Source organism: Tripterygium wilfordii, chromosome 18 (assembly GCF_013401445.1).
Source record: "Tripterygium wilfordii isolate XIE 37 chromosome 18, ASM1340144v1, whole genome shotgun sequence".
NCBI classification, from domain to species: Eukaryota; Viridiplantae; Streptophyta; class Magnoliopsida; order Celastrales; family Celastraceae; genus Tripterygium; species Tripterygium wilfordii.
The window spans coordinates 201220-222072 of record NC_052249.1 but is presented as its reverse complement, the minus strand read 5'-3'; the positions used below and the strand labels follow the sequence as shown (position 1 = coordinate 222072).

General features: G+C 38.6%; 6 protein-coding genes across 8 annotated transcripts; 3 read left to right on the top strand and 3 right to left on the bottom strand.

The window, feature by feature from the left end:
* Nucleotides 1-1518: 1518 nt before the first annotated feature.
* LOC119984299 (senescence-specific cysteine protease SAG39-like) lies at nt 1519-2820 on the top strand. Its single transcript, XM_038828169.1, has 2 exons — nt 1519-1963; nt 2052-2820. Exons 1-2 carry the CDS (start codon nt 1531-1533, stop codon nt 2639-2641), a joined length of 1023 nt encoding a protein of 340 aa, XP_038684097.1. The 5' UTR covers nt 1519-1530; the 3' UTR covers nt 2642-2820.
* Nucleotides 2821-2877: 57 nt separating this feature from the next.
* On the top strand, nt 2878-5768 carry LOC119984300 (senescence-specific cysteine protease SAG39-like). The gene is made up of 2 exons (XM_038828170.1): nt 2878-3503; nt 3598-5768. The coding sequence occupies exons 1-2, from the start codon at nt 3080-3082 to the stop codon at nt 4188-4190; spliced, it is 1017 nt and encodes a 338-aa protein (XP_038684098.1). The 5' UTR covers nt 2878-3079; the 3' UTR covers nt 4191-5768.
* On the bottom strand, nt 5602-6405 carry LOC119984301 (signaling peptide TAXIMIN 1-like). Its single transcript, XM_038828171.1, has 2 exons — nt 6263-6405; nt 5602-5871 (listed from the first exon to the last, which is right to left on the bottom strand). The coding sequence occupies exons 1-2, from the start codon at nt 6370-6372 to the stop codon at nt 5748-5750; spliced, it is 234 nt and encodes a 77-aa protein (XP_038684099.1). The 5' UTR covers nt 6373-6405; the 3' UTR covers nt 5602-5747.
* Nucleotides 5602-10230, bottom strand: LOC119984297 (uncharacterized protein HI_0077). Its single transcript, XM_038828167.1, has 8 exons — nt 9799-10230; nt 9040-9281; nt 8871-8967; nt 8006-8189; nt 7835-7916; nt 7635-7704; nt 6263-7480; nt 5602-5821 (listed from the first exon to the last, which is right to left on the bottom strand). The coding sequence occupies exons 1-7, from the start codon at nt 10186-10188 to the stop codon at nt 7412-7414; spliced, it is 1134 nt and encodes a 377-aa protein (XP_038684095.1). The 5' UTR covers nt 10189-10230; the 3' UTR covers nt 5602-5821; nt 6263-7411.
* Nucleotides 10231-10479: 249 nt separating this feature from the next.
* On the bottom strand, nt 10480-14849 carry LOC119984296 (transcription factor GTE4-like). Of its 3 annotated transcripts, XM_038828166.1 has the most exons (6): nt 14062-14849; nt 12491-14019; nt 12365-12410; nt 12152-12268; nt 11934-12017; nt 10480-10911 (listed from the first exon to the last, which is right to left on the bottom strand). In XM_038828166.1, exons 1-5 carry the CDS (start codon nt 14282-14284, stop codon nt 11956-11958), a joined length of 1977 nt encoding a protein of 658 aa, XP_038684094.1. In that variant the 5' UTR covers nt 14285-14849; the 3' UTR covers nt 10480-10911; nt 11934-11955. The 3 variants fall into 3 exon arrangements, with proteins under 3 accessions (XP_038684094.1, XP_038684091.1, XP_038684093.1); XM_038828163.1 differs by having other exon boundaries at nt 12491-14845; XM_038828165.1 differs by having other exon boundaries at nt 12152-12265; nt 12491-14833.
* A 385-nt stretch (nt 14850-15234) lies between these two features.
* LOC119984298 (N-acetyl-D-glucosamine kinase-like) lies at nt 15235-20582 on the top strand. Its single transcript, XM_038828168.1, has 8 exons — nt 15235-15395; nt 15606-15818; nt 16327-16474; nt 17156-17347; nt 17573-17701; nt 18365-18534; nt 19224-19354; nt 20195-20582. Exons 1-8 carry the CDS (start codon nt 15332-15334, stop codon nt 20258-20260), a joined length of 1113 nt encoding a protein of 370 aa, XP_038684096.1. The 5' UTR covers nt 15235-15331; the 3' UTR covers nt 20261-20582.
* Nucleotides 20583-20853: the final 271 nt, after the last annotated feature.

Below are 20853 nucleotides of genomic sequence, written 5' to 3'. Positions count from 1 at the left end.
TGTCCAGTTTAAAATCTAGTCCGAATCCAAACACATAAATAATGTGCTCAAGAAGCTTCAAAACATTTGAAAATGATATACATTCAAGTAGTTGAGATCCTAGTTATCTAGTTAGATGCACATGAACAAAGCGAATTCATGTGCTCCAAGTGTCCCACATGATGCATATGAAATCATATGCGTACATTCCCTAATAGTAACTAAATAACATTCCAACATTCCAGCAAAGATAAGCAGCTTCTGAGATCCGTATTATAACTACAAAACATTCCCTAATTTGGAATTCATACTATGCAATTGCTTTCTTTTTTAATTCCCAATTGCCTGTTTTGATTGAGAAAACTCACACAATTACTACATATATACAATATTCTAATTTCTAACGGTTAGAAGATTTGGGTGTATACTCAGTAAACCCATGATTAGAAGATCTGTCTAGCAGTGCTAATGGAATCCTATTGTGGACATTAGTTAGTAGGTGAGATAAAAATAACGAAAGTGGCTTTAATTCTTCTGGTAGCATAGCATAAACAACAGCAGTAAAAGAAAGGGAACTAGGATAACATACAGTGAAGAAACAGAACAAATTACTGAGAAATGCTTGTGACTGCATGAAAAGCTTCTACTTTCATATAGGCAGCTCTGGTCCTAGAAGATATCCCTCAAGACCATTTAGACTAGTAGAAGGCCAACGTACATTAACTAAACAAGCATCATCCAGTTTGGGTCAAATGTTTCTTTTAGTTCTACTGTTCTAGACTTATTTTGAAGTATATATGTGGTAGAATTAAGACAAGATATATGGTACTGAAATAAAGATTGGCTGCATGAGGAATTATAAATGCTATGAAGGTCTTCATGTTGATCTCAGACCCCATGTATTGCAGTATTTTGTGCATGCATCCATACTGATCCTTTGCATCCATACTGATCCTTTACTCTGACAGCATCCAGGGTTCCTCGAACAATATGATGGGTTTTCTGCCCCCGCGGGGATGGAACGACAGAAGTTTTGGAAAATATAACACTTTTTTGTCTGTTTTGAGATAATTTTCATATCAAAACAAGGACAGACCTATCATTTTGAGTTGATATATATTCTTAGGAAATATGTATTCTTTTTAATATTGTTTTAATCCAACATCACTTTCGCCTTTGTTGATCAATCATCCTTGCTGAATATAGATCTTAATGCAAAACCTTTAATCTGAATGAATGAAACAGTACGGTATTAGTTTTTTGTCTATCCATGAATGTAAGACCAGTTAAATACAAACAGTAAAGACAAATTGATCTGAACCTGATATTATAACAAGAAGCATGCATCTGGACACCATATCAAACAATACAATGAATTTTATGAGTTCAAATCGGAATGTTTTTCCCGGCACGTAGACCGGAAAACATCCCAAGACCAGCCTAATTAGGGGGAACTTTTCCTTATATAAGCTTAGGGTGATATAGGATCTCATGTGTATCTGTTCTTCAATTAGTACAATCATATCTCCTAGCTATCAAATCACCACAACAATGGGGTTTAAGAGCCAATGTTCATATATTTTCTTGGCTTTGATTTTTGTTCTAGGAGTTTTCATTTCTCAAGCTACAGCTAGAACTCTCCAGGATGTATCAATGTATGACAGGCTTGAACAATGGATGGCCAAGTATGGGAGAGTGTATAAGGATGATAATGAGAAGGAGACGCGTTTCAATATTTTCAAGGAAAATCTAGCATTCATTGAATCTTTTAACAAAGATGGGAACAAGCCTTACAAGCTTGGAATCAATCAGTTTGCGGATCTCACAAACGAAGAGTTTAAAGCCACCAGAAACAGATTCAAGGGTCATATGTGTTCTAATGATGCAGTTTCTTTCAAGTATGAGAATATTACTGCAGTACCTTCAACTATGGACTGGAGGAAAAAAGGAGCTGTAACTCCTATCAAAGACCAAGGCCAATGTGGTATGTGCACTTAGTCCTTTTTATTACCACATTAAAAAAACAATGAAGCATACTAATTTTCTACTTAATGTTTTAATCAAAATTACAGGATGTTGTTGGGCATTTTCTGCGGTGGCAGCTATGGAAGGGATTACTAAGCTATCGACAGGCAAATTAATCTCTCTTTCCGAGCAAGAGTTGGTGGATTGTGATGTCAAGGGTGAGGATGAAGGCTGTGGTGGAGGTTTAATGGATGATGCCTTCAAATTCATTATTTCAAATCATGGTCTTAACTCCGAGACTAACTATCCTTACCAGGGAGTTGATGCCACTTGCAATGCCAAAAAAGAAGCCAACGATGTTGCCAAGATAACTGGTTACGAAGACGTGCCTACAAACAGCGAGTTGGCTCTGATGAAGGCTGTTGCAAACCATCCTGTCTCGGTTGCCATAGATGCCGGAGGTTCTGACTTTCAATTCTACTCAAGCGGTATCTTTACGGGAGCCTGTGGCACTGATTTAGACCATGGTGTTACTGCTGTTGGTTACGGAGTAACCAATGGGACTAAATATTGGCTGGTTAAAAACTCATGGGGTACTGGATGGGGTGAAGAAGGGTACATAAGGATGCAGAAGGATATTGACGCGAAGGAAGGCCTCTGTGGCATTGCGATGATGGCCTCCTACCCAACCGTCTAAATCTTCAAATATAAGAAAGAAAATATCATGTACTTATTTCACATAATGTGTGTAAACTGTTAGTACTTGCATATAAAACCAAGAACTAATGTTAATGTACTACGTATATATATGTACATTAACATTAGAGTACTTTGTATATCAGCTTTTGTGATAAGATATAAATAATCTTGTCTCTCTTCTTTGCTTCCTTTTTGTTATGTAACACCTTGGGTTTAGTATTTGAACAAATCAGCTAGAAAAATGGAGTCAAGTCAGAATGCTTTAAACATCCACGAATATTAAGCAAAGCCTTCCCTCCCGACCACAACCCCAAAACAGTATGCAATGAAGTAGGAGAAGACTTGACCTATATAAGTTGTTCCAGATTGATCCTACCACTTCAACACTTCCTTACAACAACAAGAATCATTGTCTTAACAACTGACACTGCTACAAATGGAGTATTTTAGAAACATCTGTTTGTTTTTGATTTTCATTTTTAGCACACTGGCTTCTCTTGCCATGTCTCGCACTCTCCAAGATGCATCGATGCTTGAGAAATACCAACAATGGATGCATCGTTATGGACGAGCGTATAAGGATGAGGCAGAGAAGGAGCAACGCTTCAAGATTTTCAGTCAAAACGTAGCTCGTATTGAAGCTTTCAACAAGGCTGGAAACAAATTTTACAAGCTTGGCATCAATGAGTTTGCAGATCTTACAAATGAAGAGTTCAGGACATCAAGAAACAGATTGAAAGGTCATATGGTGTCCAATGATGATGTTTCATTCAAGTATCAGAATGTCACTGGAATTCCATCTTCTATGGATTGGAGAAGGGAAGGAGCTGTAACGCCTGTCAAGAATCAAGACCAATGTGGTACGTACATATATGTATATACATTCAAACTTTGAGTGAATTTATATGTCAAATGAAATGAATTGTTTTTCTCATTTCTTGGATTCAAATGCAGGTTGTTGCTGGGCTTTTTCAGCTGTTGCAGCAGTGGAAGGGATTACTAAGCTTAGAACCGGAAAACTGGTCTCTCTTTCCGAGCAAGAGTTGGTGGATTGTGATGTCAATAGTGAGGATAAAGGTTGCCAGGGTGGACTAATGGACGATGCCTTCAAGTTCATCATCAAAAACCATGGTCTCACCACAGAAAGGAACTATCCTTACAAGGGAGCTGATGGCAAATGCAACACCAGAATGGCAGCCAACCATGCTGTCAAGATAAAGGGTTATCAGAACGTTCCGGCAAACAATGAGATGGCATTGTTGAATGCCGTCGCCCACCAACCTATCTCTGTAGCCATTGATGCTGGAGGCTTTGAGTTCCAATTTTACTTTGGTGGTGTCTTTAAGGGATCATGCGGGAATCAATTAAACCATGGGGTGGCTGCTGTGGGTTATGGGGTTGCTGAGGATGGAACCAAGTACTGGCTGGTGAAGAACTCATGGGGACCAGAATGGGGTGAGAAAGGCTACATAAGGATGCAAAGAGATGTTAAACAGAAGGGAGGCCTCTGTGGCATTGCGATGATGGCGTCTTATCCGATTGCTTAGAGCTAAAGCTTGATGTTTGAATCAATTTTTTAGTTCCCTGTACCGTTCAAGCTAGAGCTTGATGTTTCCAGTTTACATCAATAAACGAATCTATTGAATTGAAAATTAACTGAAGGAGACTGTAAGTAATATCAGAAGACACTCAAATGGATATTTGAACAAACTCAAGTAGTGAATGAAATCCAGTATCTGGGTATATCGTTCTTTGATATAAAATACCCAGAAAGAAGGAAGAAACACCCAATAAATCCAGCAATCAGAGATGTTCCCATGATGAAATTTGGTACTAGAGCACTAAAACATGCTACAAAGGAGTTTGACATCAAAACAACCATCTAGACGACCAATGTAAAGTAGAGAAACCCATTGATTTCCCTTTTTAACCCAACTAGCCAGTATACTGGGGTGGTGTAAAGAATGGCAACAGACAACAGGAATGGAATGAAAACAAAAGTATTTGACAGAACGTAAGAAGAAATTCTGTAAGCTCTTCTTGATGTTTCCCTCATTAATATTCTTCTCTCTTGCAAGAAAATTGGCAGACCTTCTGTTGTAGATGACAACAAGAAGGTGAGGCTGAAGGCAAAAAATCCTACTTGGGTTTGTATCTTCATCCTCTTCGGATCATCGGCTGTGTTTATAAATATCGTCTCAAGCACTATCCCTCCAAGTAAAAAGCTTGAATCATCCTTGCAGCAAAGAGCTGGTTCGTTCTGCAAATGGTCTTGGTGAATCTCTGGCCCGATATCAAAACCTCCTTGAACCAGGGATTCGAACAAAATGATCTGATCAATCCAGCATATTGTTCTATATCACTTTCTTCTACTTTGATTTCTTGATCAGCATGTGTTACCAGAACTTCTGTCATCAATGGCGAGGAGCCTGAGCGGCTGAGCCTGTGCCGGTGGAGAGGGTGGGGTGATAATGCGATGGCATCAAAACGGTTACTGATGGAAGGAGAAAAGGAGGAAGAACAAGGAGGAGGGGAAAGGGTCACAGAGGAGGTTTTCCAGGGACGACAAGAAGAGCAACAACATAATGAAGGGTAGGAATGTGGTGTTCTTGGGGCGATTCGCGAAAACACAGAAGAGAGAGCACAGACAACCAGAGAGTATATGGTTGGAAAGAACAAACATGGTTGAATATGAACTCGATGAGAATAAGTAGTAAAGAATAATAATACCTACTAAGTTTATTTTATAGTTTCATCAAATACCTAATGAACATATTTTACAGCCAAAGAAATCATCTCTCTGTCAGCCATATTCCCTGTCAAACCAGCCCAAGAAATCATCTTTAGCCATATAAGAGACGAGCTTTGAACCATATCAGTACCATTTCATTTTAATATATTGTGGAAAACATCAAGAGAAACCGTTATCTGTGTTGTTCTATCAGGAAAAAAAACACATCAGAAAAGAGACAATGATAGATCAACCAGGGAAAGATATTCAGAAGAATCACAGCCAAAAGATTCCCAAAATTAGCGAGTAACGATAATCAACAGTATATGCTAAAATCCAAATCCCTAATAAACAGAGAGACCATGGGAATGAATCAACAGGGGATCTGAGAAGTGAACCACTTCATGACATGAACGGGTGCCTTGATCAGCTCCAAAGCCAGCTCCACTATTATTGTCACACATAGACAGCATGGACATATACATGTCAGCGACAATCTACGCAAATCCCAAGACAAAAATCAATCCTAAAAACAGACGAAAATCTATGCAGGAGTTCAAAAACACAAATTGATTATATACCAATAGAACTTTCAAGATGTCATCACCAATCAAAACTTTTCACTAGAAAATTTAGAGCATTCAAAACACCCAGAAATTCTAATGATTTAAAGATTGCTTCTGTATACTAAAGAAAGATACTTGTCATTCTCAAAATTCACAAATGCCAATATAAAGCTGAGAAGTTCTTAATATCCAGACACACAAAGCTTTAAAGATTGCATCTTTTACACTAAATCTATATCACAAAATTTAGAGGCAAAATCAGCAACCCAGAAATTAAAGAATTCACTACAAACATGTTCCAAAAGAAGAAGAGTAAACTAACCCGACAATCCAGATGACGACGCCAACAATGGATATCAGAAGAGAAAGAAACGCAAAAGGGAGTCCCAGAAGAAACCCAAGTGGTCTACACTCTCCGTCTCCACAGCACATGATCGCTTTTTCACAATAATGCCTTCTTTGAATCTTTCTTCTATCTTGGATGTGATAGTGGTGGTTTGTACGTGCTGGTGATGGCTTATTCGGATAAGTGCTTCTCTCCGATGATTATATAATTGAAAAGGACACACCGCACGTTCGTTCGCTGTCTTTTGCTTCAACGCAAAGCTTGTGACTTCCAAGTCCAGAAAAAGAAAAAAAACATTTTATCAAGATGATCCAATCCGAATGTTCGAAACGCCCCCCCAGTAAACCATTGGACTTTCTAAAATACTAGTACTAGTTAAACTAAGTAGCCGTGTCCTTCCTCTGTAGGATGGATGATTTGCCACGCAAGCTCAAAATTGGGAGATTACTTTCGTCGTTTGGATAGACAGCAGCCAGACCAAAAATCGTCTTTAGATAATCTAAGCAATCTGAGTCTTTGATTATATCAGCACCATAAGTTTTGCATCAGCAAACACAGGACAAGTGAACTACTTCGGTGAATCTTTTCGTATGAACTCAGAATGTCTTGAAATTGATTCTCATTGAGAGAAATATTGAAATTTGATCAAACTTATACTAACATCAGGTGAGAATAGTAGGCAACAAGTAACCAAATTTTACCAAGATCAGTGATGCAGCTTTTCATGAAAGTTGTCTTACAAGTTCAGAAATCCATCAATAATAAAGAATTTCCATAAAACTGGATCGTTTAAGGTACTTGATGGACTGTGTTAAGCCGAACAAGGAAGGAATAGTCTTTACAAATGTAAAGATTATAAACAATATGTTCTCCCGGTGAACAGAGTGCAACATGGTTCACCAGGCTTAGAACTCGTTGAAAAGGAAGTTGAAACTGCAGGTAGGTAAGGCCAGGTGGTGCCAGAAGCCTCTTCTCATCTGGGCTTCAAGATTTTCCTTTGGTATATGGTTAACATGCTTGGATCGCCATTGATTATGAAGGAAGCAACCAAACAGAGAATTCTCTTCTTAGTATTGGGCTTACTGGGAGTAAGATGATAACGTGTTTCAGCTATTTACGTTGACATCACCTACGAGGCCTCAAACTCGAGTTCTCACTCTCCATCGAAATGATAGAAACAAGCCTATCATAAACCTGTACCAATAGTAAGACTTCAGTATATCTGCTGGGCTATATGGAATGTGACCTACATAGCTATCATCTGTATATACTCATTCAGGAAAACAAAAAGAAAAGAAAAGAAAAGAAAAAAACTATTAGCTGGATATATGTATCCAATAACACTTACAGGTGAAAGCTTCTCATTTGCATCCTGTCTCTCATTCGTATTCTGTTTACTCGAGAATGATGCATCATACCTGAACAGCATATTAGGATTGAGGCCACACACTCACAAGAGAAATCATGCTCTTATAAAATAGTAGATGAAGTGTAAAGCTGGTAAGTGGTAAGAAAAACTAATTAAGTCCTATCCAATATATGTCTCACCAATCACGCGGAATGCCAGCTTCATCTCGAGCCGAATGATTGAAAGGTCCTTTCAACTGCACATCATACTCTTGTAACAAATCTACACAGTTGGCCAATAAAGCACGCATCATTAAGTCGCATGCCATATATCCCACAATATACTCCAGAATAACGAAACAGCTGTCAAACCTTTGAAAGTGGAGCATGGGATACAACCCATTTTTTGACAGATTGAGACAAACCAGCAAACTCCAACGGCTACATGTGCAACTTCCTCATCAGCAATTCTTTCCACAATTCTAGATGTCCTACGATCACCGAAGCCAATCAATTTTTGTACTAGCCGGGGCCCAGCATCAAGTCCTCGAGCCTCCTACACACATCACATAAGAAAATGACAATAGATTCATCTACAGAGAAACCAGACAAGTCAAAGAGAGGCTCTGTTAAGTTGAGTTTAAGGAAAAAGGAAAATCAGTAAATAAATTTCTTGGTTATTCCTCTATTTAGAAGCTATCTCAATGCTGTCGGTAAGTTCCGAAAGACGTACATATATATGTAAACAATAACTTCCTTACAGGTGAAGGACCTCTATTAAGTAAGAATCACATGATAAAAGAATTTTCAAACTAATCTCAAGTTTTTACATATTCTTACACTAGTGGCTTTTATCAACATGCTAAAAGAGATTGAATTGTGTTCTAACTTAATAGCAATGAGCGTGACAAGGGATAACTCGAAACCAGAGGAAAATCGGTAGAAAGTCTGACTTAACAACAAAAATTAGTAGTATTGCTATTAACAAAAGCTAACTAGAGATCCCTTTTAGATAAATTGATGTACGATCTATTCATTCCTCTAAGCTGATTCAATAAAATAGAAAAATGTTTGATTATGAACTCCTAAGATCCTGATATCACCAACATAAAAAATTCTCCTCTAATCCTTCATTGGTAGATTGAAGGAATATAAATGAGGGAATAGAACTACAAAGGCAACACATAGGAAGTATAAACTGAAATATGATTTACATATACCCCAAAACAAGAAATACCTGTACTAGGGGGATAACAGCCAAACGTGCAGCTACATTGTCAGATGATTTCTCACACTCCCTCCAAAGCAAATTATGAGCAGGCATGTCTCCATATCTAATCAAGCTTAAAATTAGGAAAGTATGACAAACATAAATCAACTTATACTACCCTACTAGAAACTCTTACTTAAAACCGAGCTCCGCAAGCCTCTGTGAGCACCAAGCAAAATGGCGACTCTCATCATCAGCAACATGAGCAAAATCAGCAAAGAATCCCTCTCCAAGAACCTCACTCAAAGGCGAAAACCGAACAACAGTATCCCATGCTAAGTCAATCGCATTTAGCTCCACATGCGCAAGATTATGGAGCATATAAGCATTGAGAGACAAACCTGAGACTTTGGGAGCTGGAATTTCTTTTGGTGAAACCTGAATTTTACAAGGAACAGACAAGAAATGAAGATACGCATGGCTACCAATACAATAAATGAATCACTATTTGAGAAAAAAGGAGGAGGAATAATGAGCTGAAGAGGCTTATGCGATTATAGAAGGCAAAGGTCATTACATCATCAACAAAGGAGGACTGTTCATATTATATGTAAGAGATCAGAGTGCAACTGAGCACTTACGGAGAACTTCATTATCAAATCAAAAAATTAAAAGACAAATTGCAAAAACATTGCAACAAAAATTGAAAATATAGATTCCTCTAATAATCATAAGAGAAAGTGAAAAAAAAAAGCCAAAACTTTGACGAAAACAAAATGAAGATAGCCGATCAAAACCCAGATTGATTGAAATTTTGTCCACAACCCAGCAACCAAATGAAGCATTAAGCACAATTACACTATAGCTACATAGAAATCCTCAACAAACTGGAGATATCCATCTAAAATAACAAAGAGCCAACCAAAATAAAATCAGACTTGTCCAGAACACAAACCAGCTGTGGCTTAGATGGGCGGGCCGGCCTGGAGGGCGGTTGGCAGACCCCAATCGGGAGCCTTTCATTGCGCCATCTGGAGAAGGCAAGATGAGAGAGCTTGGATTTGGCAAGAGGGTCGCTGGTGGAGAGCACAAGAGCACCAAGCTCCGCAAGAGAGGAAGCAGAGCCCATATGAAAGTCCTCAAAGCCAGTAGAGGAGGGTTGAGGTTCCGGGCCATCGGGTCCCCAAAACCGGTTCTTGTTAAGCTGGCTATCCCTCCATGACTGAAGACCCGACCATGGAGAGTATTGTTGTGAAGGAGAAGAGAAGGGTTTAATCGATTTTAAGTTAAAGGGTGTGAGCCTCATTAGAGGTGGAGAGAGCATGGCTTTGAGTCTCGTGTTCATTTTCACAGTGGCTTACAATGCCAAGGAGTCGACAACTTCTGTGTCTTGGGCCTTTTTTAATTGAAAAATCAAAAAATATATACAAACAGAATACATTATGACAAATATCTTCTCCCGTAATCAATGGTGTGGTATGTGATATAACATTATTTCCTTTCTCAATTCTTTTATAATTTGCAGACTTTTTTTCCTTGAAACCATTTCTTATAATTCTCGACCTTTTTTATGGATATAATTACAAGTAGCTTGAGTTAGAATGCCACCAAAATCAATCAGTCCAGACAAACTTCAGAACAAGCCAAGCGAATGCCAAGGAAGAACCCTTTAGGGAGTGAATTATGACTTCATGAACTTGGACTACAGACTAGCTTGCTTGTCTATAATACACCCAAAAAAAAATTCCTGAATCTAACACCACGCAATCGAAAACAAAGTCAGGCTGAGACTAGTGTGTGTAGCAGAAGTTAGCCATCTACATGTGCTACGCATAAATATCTAATCACCATCTCCATATTCTACCAGATATTATACAAATCTCTAACTAGGCGAATAAGCAACATGTAGACGTTCAGGGACCGATTCAGCTGATAGAACAACAAAAGACCCCCCACTCTGCAGTGGCAAGAAGGCTTGGCGGCATTGATAGCTTTTCCAAATTCTGAACTACGAAGACCAAAATCACCATCTCGTAGAATTCCAATCTGGTCTTTCTTTCTGAACAGCCTGAAAAAATGTAACAAGAAAACAATAAGATCAGTGACGTCCTACTACATTCAAGTGGCATGATTGCTAATCACATTACATCTAAAACAACGAAGAATGGAAGATCAAGAGAATTGCAAGGCCCAGCCAGAGAAACTAATATATCTCATACAGGGAGAGCAAGCACAATTGCACTCCTGTAGTTTAGAAATTCAGTAACTTGTATAATTTTTACCGAAGAATCACAGCTCCAGGATAATTGCTTTCACTTCAGCAAGATACAAATAAAAACTTCATCTTTCGAATGGAAAGATACAAACAAAAATAAACACAAACACAAATGTAAATAAGTTTCACACATCAACCACAAGTCTGGCACTTATTTTGATGATGCCATATCGTTTGTTCCCATGGTATAAGAGAGAAAAATTAACCTTTTACGGATAAAGTAAGCAGAGAAGTTTTTCTTTCAATGATCCAGAACATACAAAACCCTTTAGTATACGAAAGCTCAAAAAATTGCCATAAGTTATTAATATTATAATTCTAATATCAAATCTTGCTTGCTTAAAAAACCTTGGTTCATCTTTACCTGTTATTATCCTAATTTAAAATAAAAATCAAAACTGATCTTATTGTTCTCAGCAATAGGAGATTAAGATAAAAATTAGTCTAGTGGGTTGTCTTCTCCAACTCTCAAGCGAAGCCATTAAACCGTCATGACTATATGTATTGAATACAAATTTTATCGGGGAAGTAGTGGTTAGATGCATCAGGAAGTCTTTAGCAGGTTGTGAGATGTAAAACAAAAATAAAAAATAATGACTAGAAATATTAGAAAAAGATCTGAAATGTGGAAGAATTAGGGAAAAAGAAAGAAGAAAGATAGAACCTACGCATCATACCTAGAGTTTCTTGACATTAAGCATAATTGTCTCATGAGTTTATACCAATGATTCTTGCCGAAAATTTCTCTCGAAACATGAAGAAAAAAATACTACATATGTGAACTTTGAGGAAAACATAAAAGGATAGCATTCTACCTGGGGTCCTGGACAGAATAAGTCAAGTCCTAGGTGAATGCCCTACATCAGACTCAGATGCTGAGGAGCTGTCACTATCAGAGTCTGCAATAATGAAACATAGAAGTAGATTTCAGAAAAAGGAGATAGAAAGACCTCAACTCAACATTGATGTTATTGCTTACATCAAAAGATAAGATACACAAAACTGCATAAGAACTTAAAACTGTAGCCATTACCACTAGAAGAAGATCCAGAATCACTGCTAGAGCTGCTTGAACTACTTGACCTACTGGCATCGTCCCCCCCTTTTCCCCCTTGAACAGGTAAGGAGGAGGAGCCATTTCTTCCATCTGCTGGAAAAATATCAACAGAGCAATTTAAAAGGCAATTCACACACTCAATTATATACAGACTCAATTATATTTATTCTAGTGTTCTGAAGACATTACCTATTTCCATTTCTTTTGGTGCCTCTGCCACAGCTGGTGCTGGGAGCTGAAAAGAAAAAACCACAACACATTCAGCAACTTTTTTGGAAAAAATTTAAAACTAGAATATATGACTAAAGGCTTTACTTGTTGTTGGACATTCAGCTCAGCCTCTGCTCTTGCTTGCATGGCAAGTTCAGCCCTTCTCTTGTGCTTGCTCAAACTCTTTTTGTAGTTAGTTACAAACCGGTCAAGTTCCCAGAGAGTCTCAGCGTCAACACTATCAATATCCACTTCAATTTCATCATCATGTTGAAATAGTGTTGAATTCCGCTTCTTAATGATCTGAACAATGTTGTCCAGCTTCTCTGATGGTAAACTCTGAAGGTTTGTGCTAAGCTTCTGCTTCTCCTCATATGTCATATCCCTCTTATGTGGATCCTTTGCCTTTGGCTTCTTCAGAGCAGGGGTCCTAACCGAAGGAAGGGGAGGAGGATATGTCATTGATTCTGATCTATTCAAAATCCTCCTCATATCAAGTGGAGGTGGCCGAAACGGAGGGGCCTTTCTTGAAGTTGGTGTATGAATTCCCATTGCATAATCAACACTGAGCAGCCTCATCTCACGAATATAATCTGACTCTATAACAGCCCATTTCTCCTCAAATATCTTCGATAGTTGCTCTGCCATTATGTGGACATCTTGCCCTTTTGGGTTATAAGTCATTGCATTACTAAATGTAAGCCTTACATCTTCTGCAAATTCTCTTGGTGACTTATACCAGTTCTTATTCAGCTTGGACTTCACAGTGCCCAAGTCCATCGGATACTTAATAATAGTAAAATAGTCATGTAAACCCAGAGAGTTCACATCAACAGGCGTATTAAACACCCAACCATGCTTATGCTTCATCAATCTCTCAAGCAAAGCACTACAACTCTTAAAAACCTTACTACCTGGCCTAAACCCGTGTCCCACTTCCCCTCCTCCCTGTTTTTTCCCATTCAATTTTGCCCTTTTGTTGCTCTCAGCTGTAGGAAACTTATCTTTTGCAAGCAAAAACTCTGAATTCCTATAGAACTGATTAGCCTTTGGAGTCCTTTTCTCTTTCTCCACATGTTCAACTGCACCCTGACTATTCTCTGATGTCGGTATACTCAATTGATTCAAGGACCTAGACTGCCTAGGAGTAACACCCTCAACTGGAACTCCAGCTGAGGCGACCTCAGAATGAACCCTCTTCACCGCATGATTGAACCCAAAATTCAAAGGCACTCGTGAATGACTAACCACACCCCCGCCGCTACCCCCACTGACAGAAACACCACCACCAATAGGCCCCTTTTTCTCTTCAACCTTCTTTGCCAAACTCCTCACCACGTCCAACTCACCCTCCAGCTTCATCCTCAACTCCCGCACCTCATTCTTGGACAATGAAGGCACATTAACTTTCCATCGATCGTCTGAGCCCTCCTTCATGGCCCCATTCCCTGAAAGCTGTTCACACACGACAGGTTCCACCTCTTGCTGCCTGTTAAGACTCGAAGTGTCATCCAACGCCACATCTAGACGTGAAACAACCTGCTGTAGGGAGGAATCCACTTCTTTAGTGGGTACGACTTGCGGAAGATCTTGAATTGAGTCATTCTTCTTCTTCCCGTCATTGTCGACGCCACCATCTTTACTGTTGATGTTATTGTTGTCATTGTCGACGCCACCATCTTTACTGCTGATGTTATTGTTGTCCTCGTTGTCGTTTGCAGTATTGGCAGCGAAACTGGTGTTGTTGTCAGCGTTCGTGTCGGTGGTAGTGGTCGGGACAGCGGTGTTGTTCTTCTTGGGACCTTTAAAGGCTTTCCTCGTGTACACCTTGCTCTCCGTGTAGCGCTGCTTCTCTTTATTGACTTCAGTTCCTTCTCCAACTATAGTCCCCGACGCCATACATGTACACCCAGGAAAACCCTAATCCCCTGTGTTTTCCTTTCACTCAAAACCAAATCTTTTAGGACTTTTGTCTCTCCACCAAAACCCTAAAATTCCTGACTTCACCAAGAATAAAAAATCAAATAGGGGGTTCCTTTCCACAAACCAACCCTATACAGATAAAACCCCTCTCTCGAATCCTCCTCAATTCACTAAATCTTAACCTCTACCACCACAGATCGACACAGAACTACCAATATGTACAATCAATATATACAAAAGCTACAGAAAAATTTGGAATTCCAAGGCAAAACACAGTAGGGCTTCGAGCTTGTTACCTTTTTCGTTTCGATCCAATCTTCACCCCTCTTCTCCCTCTGCGTTTCTCTCTCTAGAAAGCACTTTCTCTCTCTAAAACTCGCTCTTTCTTCAAATGTCAATCCTATCTCTTACAGATGTACGGCCAGAATTGCGTTCGTGAAATCTAGTCGATTTGGGGATGCGTTCAGATGCAATCCAAGAGCCGTGCTTGGAAAGTATCGTAAGACGTCAGACTCATGAGTATTGGCCGCAGTGAGAGTAACGGACCAATTATAGAAGAGAAAAGTCCGCGCGTGTATATACGCAGTTAGCTTTTGATGAGGCGGTTTAATGGCCTGGAGTTTGGATTGCTATTTTTTGGAAACTTTTCTTATGCGCTACCACGGCGCGTGCATACCATTCCCGCTGTCGGAGAAAATGGTCTGGAACTGGGATAAGTTGCCGTTATACGCCCGTGTGGATCGTGGACAGGCTCTTGATTTCAAATCTAGGCCCAAACATTATTAAGCCCTATATAATAATAGCAGCCCGTATTCAGTATTCACACTATCACCTCCATGAAACGATACCGTTTGAGGCATGCCAGTTTCCCATCACCCACTAGACCTTTCAATGTTGAATGATATTCTTGAGTATAAAAAAAAAAAAGAAGAATGGCTTTCGAATGATTTCTTGGGGTCAGTAATGTCTGCAATTTTTAGTATTTAAAAACGAATAAGAAATTCAACCTGTAGCGTTTGGATCATGTTGCCGTCCGAATCAACGACTCCCATTTCGCATGCTATGAATTCAAACTCCTCCTTCTCCGGTTGGTCTCTCTGTTTGTATCGTTATGCTCTGTCTTTGCGTCTCTGATTACTACTATCTTTTTCTGCTCTCTCTCTCTATAACTATCGAACTATAACTGCAGCAAAGCCAATCTTAATCTCAATCGAACAAAAATACAATCTTTGTCTATTTTCTTTCGTTAGTGTTCCTGGGTTTTGTTTTTTTTAGCATTTTTGTTATTTGTTGGCAGTGATGAAAAGGTACAGGAATGGTGAAATCTGGGATTTCGAGAATGAAATGGCGGTGACCATTGATAGGCAAGTGATCCTAGGATTGGACGGCGGAACCACAAGCACTGTCTGTGTCTGTATGCCGATTTTGCCCTTCAAAGACCCCCTTCCTGACCCCCTTCCTGTACTGGCTCGTGCTACTGCCGGTTGTTCCAACCACAATAGCGTCGGCGGTAATTTCTGAACACCTCCTCCTTTCCTAACCTTTTTCTTTACTCTTTCTCCTCAATTGTGTGGTTGCTTGTATATTGGTTCACAATTTTAGTAATTTTCGTTTTGATTTCACATTTACACAGCTTTTGGTGCATGGGATTGGGGAGAGTGAGTTCTCCTATTAGGGTTTGATGCTTTTAGACTGATGAATGCCGCAGTAGTTGGGTCCATAATTATTTTGATTATCATAAGTTTGCTTCATATGACATTGGTTACATAGTCACTCCACGCTATGGGTTTCTGCTGGTTGTTTTCTTCTGATTTTTCATTTCTGGTTTTTGGATTGATTAATGTTGGGAAATGGATTTTCTTTTTGTTTGGGGTAATACTGAAAATGAATGGTAGTAATGAATTTGATTGTGTTTTGTGTACTGCTCTAGCTGGAGTAGTGTATCAATGCTCTTTAATGATTCTCTCTCTTTCTCTGAATGAAGTAAACATTTATTTTGATTTCTTGTCATATTACAGAAACTGCTGCAAGGGAGACATTAGAGCAAGTTATGGCAGATGCACTAGCAAAGTCAAATTCAAATCGATTTGCAGTTCAAGCTGTTTGTCTTGCAGTATCGGGTGTTAACCATCCAAAAGATCAGCAAAGAATACTAAATTGGCTCAGGTTCACCCTCTGTTTTAGTTTGAGCACAATAACACTTTGCAACTAGTATATTTATGTCTATGGCATATAATACCACGGAAGGTACCCCTTTGTGCCCTTTTCAATAAATTGATTTAACCACTTACAAAAGGTAGAAAAGAACTTTACCCTGTGAACTTATGAATAGTGTAGAAGCTTCCAAGATCCCAATGATTCATCGTCATCATAATTTTCATTCCAAACCATGTTGGGTTCGGCTACACAAATCCATACAAGAAATCCTGAAGATCCCCGTGTTACATTGCTAAAATAAAGTGTCTCCATAATATGCCAGTTTCTATGGCATGGTTTAGAAAACTCTTGTCAATCATTTCTAGAACAAGTTTCTAGCTGTGTATTACATTTTATTTAATATCTCTATTTCCCCTACTTCTCTAGTACTCTCACTTGTTTTTCATCAGCTGCTGCTTATCCGCCATTTGCTGCACTGTTACTTTGCTTGATTCCTTCATCTGGTTCCAACCTATGCTGCTTAATTTCTCTATGCATCTTGCAGTTTTGGCTGCGATATATTTATCTCGGTCTAAACTCCTTGAAAGTTTCAAATCACCCCTCCTACTCCTCTAAAGAAAATAGATTCCAAACTCAATTTCGTTGAACGGGGAACATTTAATTTAATCTTCGTTCTCTTGATTCACGCAGAGATATATTCCCCAGCCATGTAAGGCTATATGTTCAGAATGATTCTGTGGCAGCTCTGGCAAGCGGAACATTGGGAAAGCTTCAGGGATGCGTATTAATAGCTGGTACAGGGACCATTGCATATGGATTCGCTGAAGATGGCAGAGAAGCTCGGGCTGCTGGTGCAGGTCCTATATTAGGTGATTGGGGAAGGTATATACTTGAAAGTCCTGTTTATAGTTTGTGTGCCCTCGTGTTTCTTGGTTCTTTCTTAAATTCATGGGAAGTATGGGGGCAAATTTAACACGTTGTAATGATCATATTCAATCCATGTATGGTAATGTCTTGGGTATTTCCTACTTCTTAATGAGTGTGCTATTTATTTTTTGGTGTATTCTGTGAGTTCTATATGATGGTGAAGTTTGTTACCACCTGCAGTGGATATGGAATTGCTGCACAGGCCTTAACTGCAGTAGTAAGGGCCTATGACGGTCGTGGTCCGCAGACAAACCTTACGACTAGTATGTTACAAAAGCTTGGTCTTTCTTCTCCAGATGAACTCATCGGGTAATGAGATAAACTTGTATTGTGAACTACAGATATGTCCTTAAAGTTATGTATTAGCTGTTTTGGGGTTTTAGAGTCTGGTGCAAAATTTTTATGCCGTTTATTGGTAAAATAATGAAAAGTTACTCATTTCACTAGTTAGTATTCTTTTAGTTCTTCATAGTGTAATAACTGCAAACACATCAAGAGGATTCGGTTTTTCTTAGAGTAATAGAACCAGAGATCTTCTGTCCCCAAGCCCCTGAAGTGTTAGGAGATATACACTGGTCTAACCTTTTATTGCTGTTAATGACTGAAATAACATATCTAGGGCCATTCAAGTCTTTAGAAAACTGAAATATAGCATATCCATTGCCATCTGGAAGATTTCCTTTATCTATCAATTTTGACCTTTAAGGTTTGAAAAAGGATATGATAAATTTGGTCCACAAAATCTCATTCCATGGTTGTGTGCTTCTAGTCTATTACGTCCCTTTATTCGATGGACTTGTGTTACTTATTCTTGCTATAAAAGTAGCCTACAGTTGTGATTTTTTTTTTGTATTTGTTGAGAAATTAAGAATTTAATTAACTAATCAGTTAGGGAGCTGCAGTTCGTGCAATTTGTTATATTCTTGGTTATTATTTGATTGGATGGTTGGTCTTCCTCTTATTTGAGTTCAGGTGGACATATATTGATCCATCTTGGGCACGTATTGCGGCACTTGTTCCAGTTGTTGTATCTTGTGCAGAAGCAGGTGATCAGGTTGCAAATAAGATTTTGCATGACTCGGTTGAGGAGCTAGCTTTAAGTGTGAAAGCTGTTGTTCAAAGACTCAGCTTATGTGGTGAAGGTGTGTCATTCTGAACTAAAATTAGAAAGAAAGTGAATTTTGTTTCTCTGGCTTGTGTCAATGTGAAAATGTGGGGATTGGGTTTGCATTTGGCACCCTAGACATCAATTGATTCGGCAGTTTTGTTGTTTTCTACTTCAAAAGTGGATTTGGTACTTGTTATAAGACCTTAGAACATGATGGTTCGAACACATTTGGCATAATTAATTCCATGATATGAGCAAGTATTTGATACAGTGATTGTGGGCTGTAGAAGGAATGGTTTTCTTGCATTTAGGTGAATCATACTAATTTTATGTGTATTTTTGTATGATGCACAAAAATACCACCTGCATGGTCAATTTGATGACTTCTTTTGTCATGTGATTACTGTGACAGTCAGATGTTGTGAAAGTATCTTGTACAATTCAATCAATTTTCTAAAGTTTGGGATGCTTTTTTGCTATGAATGATACACATAATACATTGCTGGCTTACAAGAATGGCATTATTTCATCTCATATGGGCCATGAATTGATAACATTGTGCTTATTAGGAAGGATTCATATCTTTATCAAAGATAAAAGAAGAACTAGACAGATACGTATTTAAGAGCGAATAACTGGATTATTTTCCTGCTTGATGGCTCTTGCTGATCCTCTTCAGATATTTTGACAAATTTTCTAGTGTTGATGGAAAATATCATGCAGATGGTGATGGTCCCTTTCCCCTTGTCATGGTTGGGGGCGTTCTTGAAGCCAATAAGAGATGGGATATTGGTAAAGAAGTCATAAAGTGCATCTCTAGAGACTACCCTGGGGCTATACCTATTCATCCGAAGGTAAGTGCATTTTACTCTGTTTCCCCATTGCTGATTCTGTGATTGGGCAACTTCTTGTTTGCCAGTGTAGTTGGGGGGAAAACAGTTTATAAGATGACAATAATTTGTTTCTAGCATTAAGAGTTGGAAACATACTAGATATTGAAGAGTTACGGCCCATCCAACAAAGCATTCTCCTTCGTGCTGTATTTATCCTTTGGATATGTTTTCTTTAATGGCTCAAAATTAATCGTACATCATTGAAGGGCCTTTTTTTAACTCTGGTGCATTTCTGGAAAATGAAGCTAGCGTGTGATGATGTTCCATGGTATTTAAAAGTTGTTTGCTAATGAAATCTATCTAAGTTATCCAATCATTGGATATGAAAGTGTATATTTTGTAATCCCGAGCCAGAGCACTTTTAACTCATTCCAATTTTTTCGTTTAAGATATTTATTATGATGTGGAATATTCTTTACTCCATGGCACTTTGTATCTAATCTATCTTTAAAACTGTGCTTTATATATGCGTTCACTCTTAGTCACAGCCTTTGAACATCTTCATCTGCCTGGAAGTCCTCCGAATATCTTTTAAGCAGCAAGTTTATTTCTCCTTCATCAATTGGTTTCAAATGAGGCAATTTTTTTTGTTCTTGAAGCTCTTGGTGTGTGAAAAACTATTCTTTCACACCCATTCCCTAATTAGCTTATGTGGTAACAAATTACGGTTTAGTTATATTTTTAGTTCGAGGGGGCAGTGTGTGTGTATACAAGCGCAAATTCATATTCTTTTCACAATCGTTCAATGTCTTATATTAGTGTTCACATTACAATTTCTCTCTTTTCTTCTATCAATTTCAGGTGGAGCCGGCGGTGGGTGCAGCTCTACTGGCTTGGAATTTCTTGATGACAGAATCCCAAAATTAAGATTATAAAAGTTGTCCAGTTGCGACTCATTCTTCAATTGTACAGTGGCAAGGACGTGAAGTGGTCGAGCATATTTTTACTTGGTAAAGCCTAACGTGTCAGGAGAGCAGGCTTTTTTTTCCCTGGGAATTTTCTTATTGAATCTGGAAAATATCCAATACTTGTGGGTTGGTATGTGCATTTAACTTGTGTACAATTTCTGGGATTTATAGTGAAAAGCTCGGTTGCAGCTGTCTTGTAATGCAGATCATTGATCGTGTCGATTTGAATTCATGTACTATCTTTTGTGTAATAAAAGATGATCAATTGATTCAAAATCTAATATGAAACCCACAAAAATAAGATCTGTCTCCTCTCATTTTACATTCTAAAAAAAAAGGAAAAAGGAAAGGTGATTAGATCAGCTATAGGGGAAAGGCATAAATAATGGCCACTGTCTTTAATTGATTGATCTCAGTAAGACAAGACCATACCAAGGAAGCACTTTCAAAGACACTACTGTCTCAAAGGCAGTCAAAGCTCAGCATTCTGCTTTCTCGCTCCCATAAATTTTAAAAAATAAATATAAAAAAGCCCACAATATAAAACCCTTC

Coding starts and splice junctions, on each gene's coding strand:
- LOC119984299 (XM_038828169.1), top strand. CDS start 1,531: ATGGGGTTTAAGAGCCAATGTTCATATATTTTCTTGGCTTTGATTTTT. Junction 1,964..2,051: donor CAAAGACCAAGGCCAATGTG/GTATGTGCACTT, acceptor TCAAAATTACAG/GATGTTGTTGGGCATTTTCT.
- LOC119984300 (XM_038828170.1), top strand. CDS start 3,080: ATGGAGTATTTTAGAAACATCTGTTTGTTTTTGATTTTCATTTTTAGC. Junction 3,504..3,597: donor CAAGAATCAAGACCAATGTG/GTACGTACATAT, acceptor ATTCAAATGCAG/GTTGTTGCTGGGCTTTTTCA.
- LOC119984301 (XM_038828171.1), bottom strand. CDS start 6,372: ATGTGCTGTGGAGACGGAGAGTGTAGACCACTTGGGTTTCTTCTGGGA. Junction 5,872..6,262: donor GTCGTCATCTGGATTGTCGG/GTTAGTTTACTC, acceptor GGATTTGCGTAG/ATTGTCGCTGACATGTATAT.
- LOC119984297 (XM_038828167.1), bottom strand. CDS start 10,188: ATGAACACGAGACTCAAAGCCATGCTCTCTCCACCTCTAATGAGGCTC. Junction 8,968..9,039: donor CTTGCGGAGCTCGGTTTTAA/GTAAGAGTTTCT, acceptor AAGCTTGATTAG/ATATGGAGACATGCCTGCTC. Junction 7,917..8,005: donor CCCATGCTCCACTTTCAAAG/GTTTGACAGCTG, acceptor CCAACTGTGTAG/ATTTGTTACAAGAGTATGAT.
- LOC119984296 (XM_038828163.1), bottom strand. CDS start 14,284: ATGGCGTCGGGGACTATAGTTGGAGAAGGAACTGAAGTCAATAAAGAG. Junction 12,269..12,364: donor ACCAAAAGAAATGGAAATAG/GTAATGTCTTCA, acceptor ATATTTTTCCAG/CAGATGGAAGAAATGGCTCC. Junction 12,018..12,151: donor TTCTGGATCTTCTTCTAGTG/GTAATGGCTACA, acceptor TCATTATTGCAG/ACTCTGATAGTGACAGCTCC.
- LOC119984298 (XM_038828168.1), top strand. CDS start 15,332: ATGTTGCCGTCCGAATCAACGACTCCCATTTCGCATGCTATGAATTCA. Junction 16,475..17,155: donor AGAATACTAAATTGGCTCAG/GTTCACCCTCTG, acceptor TGATTCACGCAG/AGATATATTCCCCAGCCATG. Junction 17,348..17,572: donor ATATTAGGTGATTGGGGAAG/GTATATACTTGA, acceptor TACCACCTGCAG/TGGATATGGAATTGCTGCAC.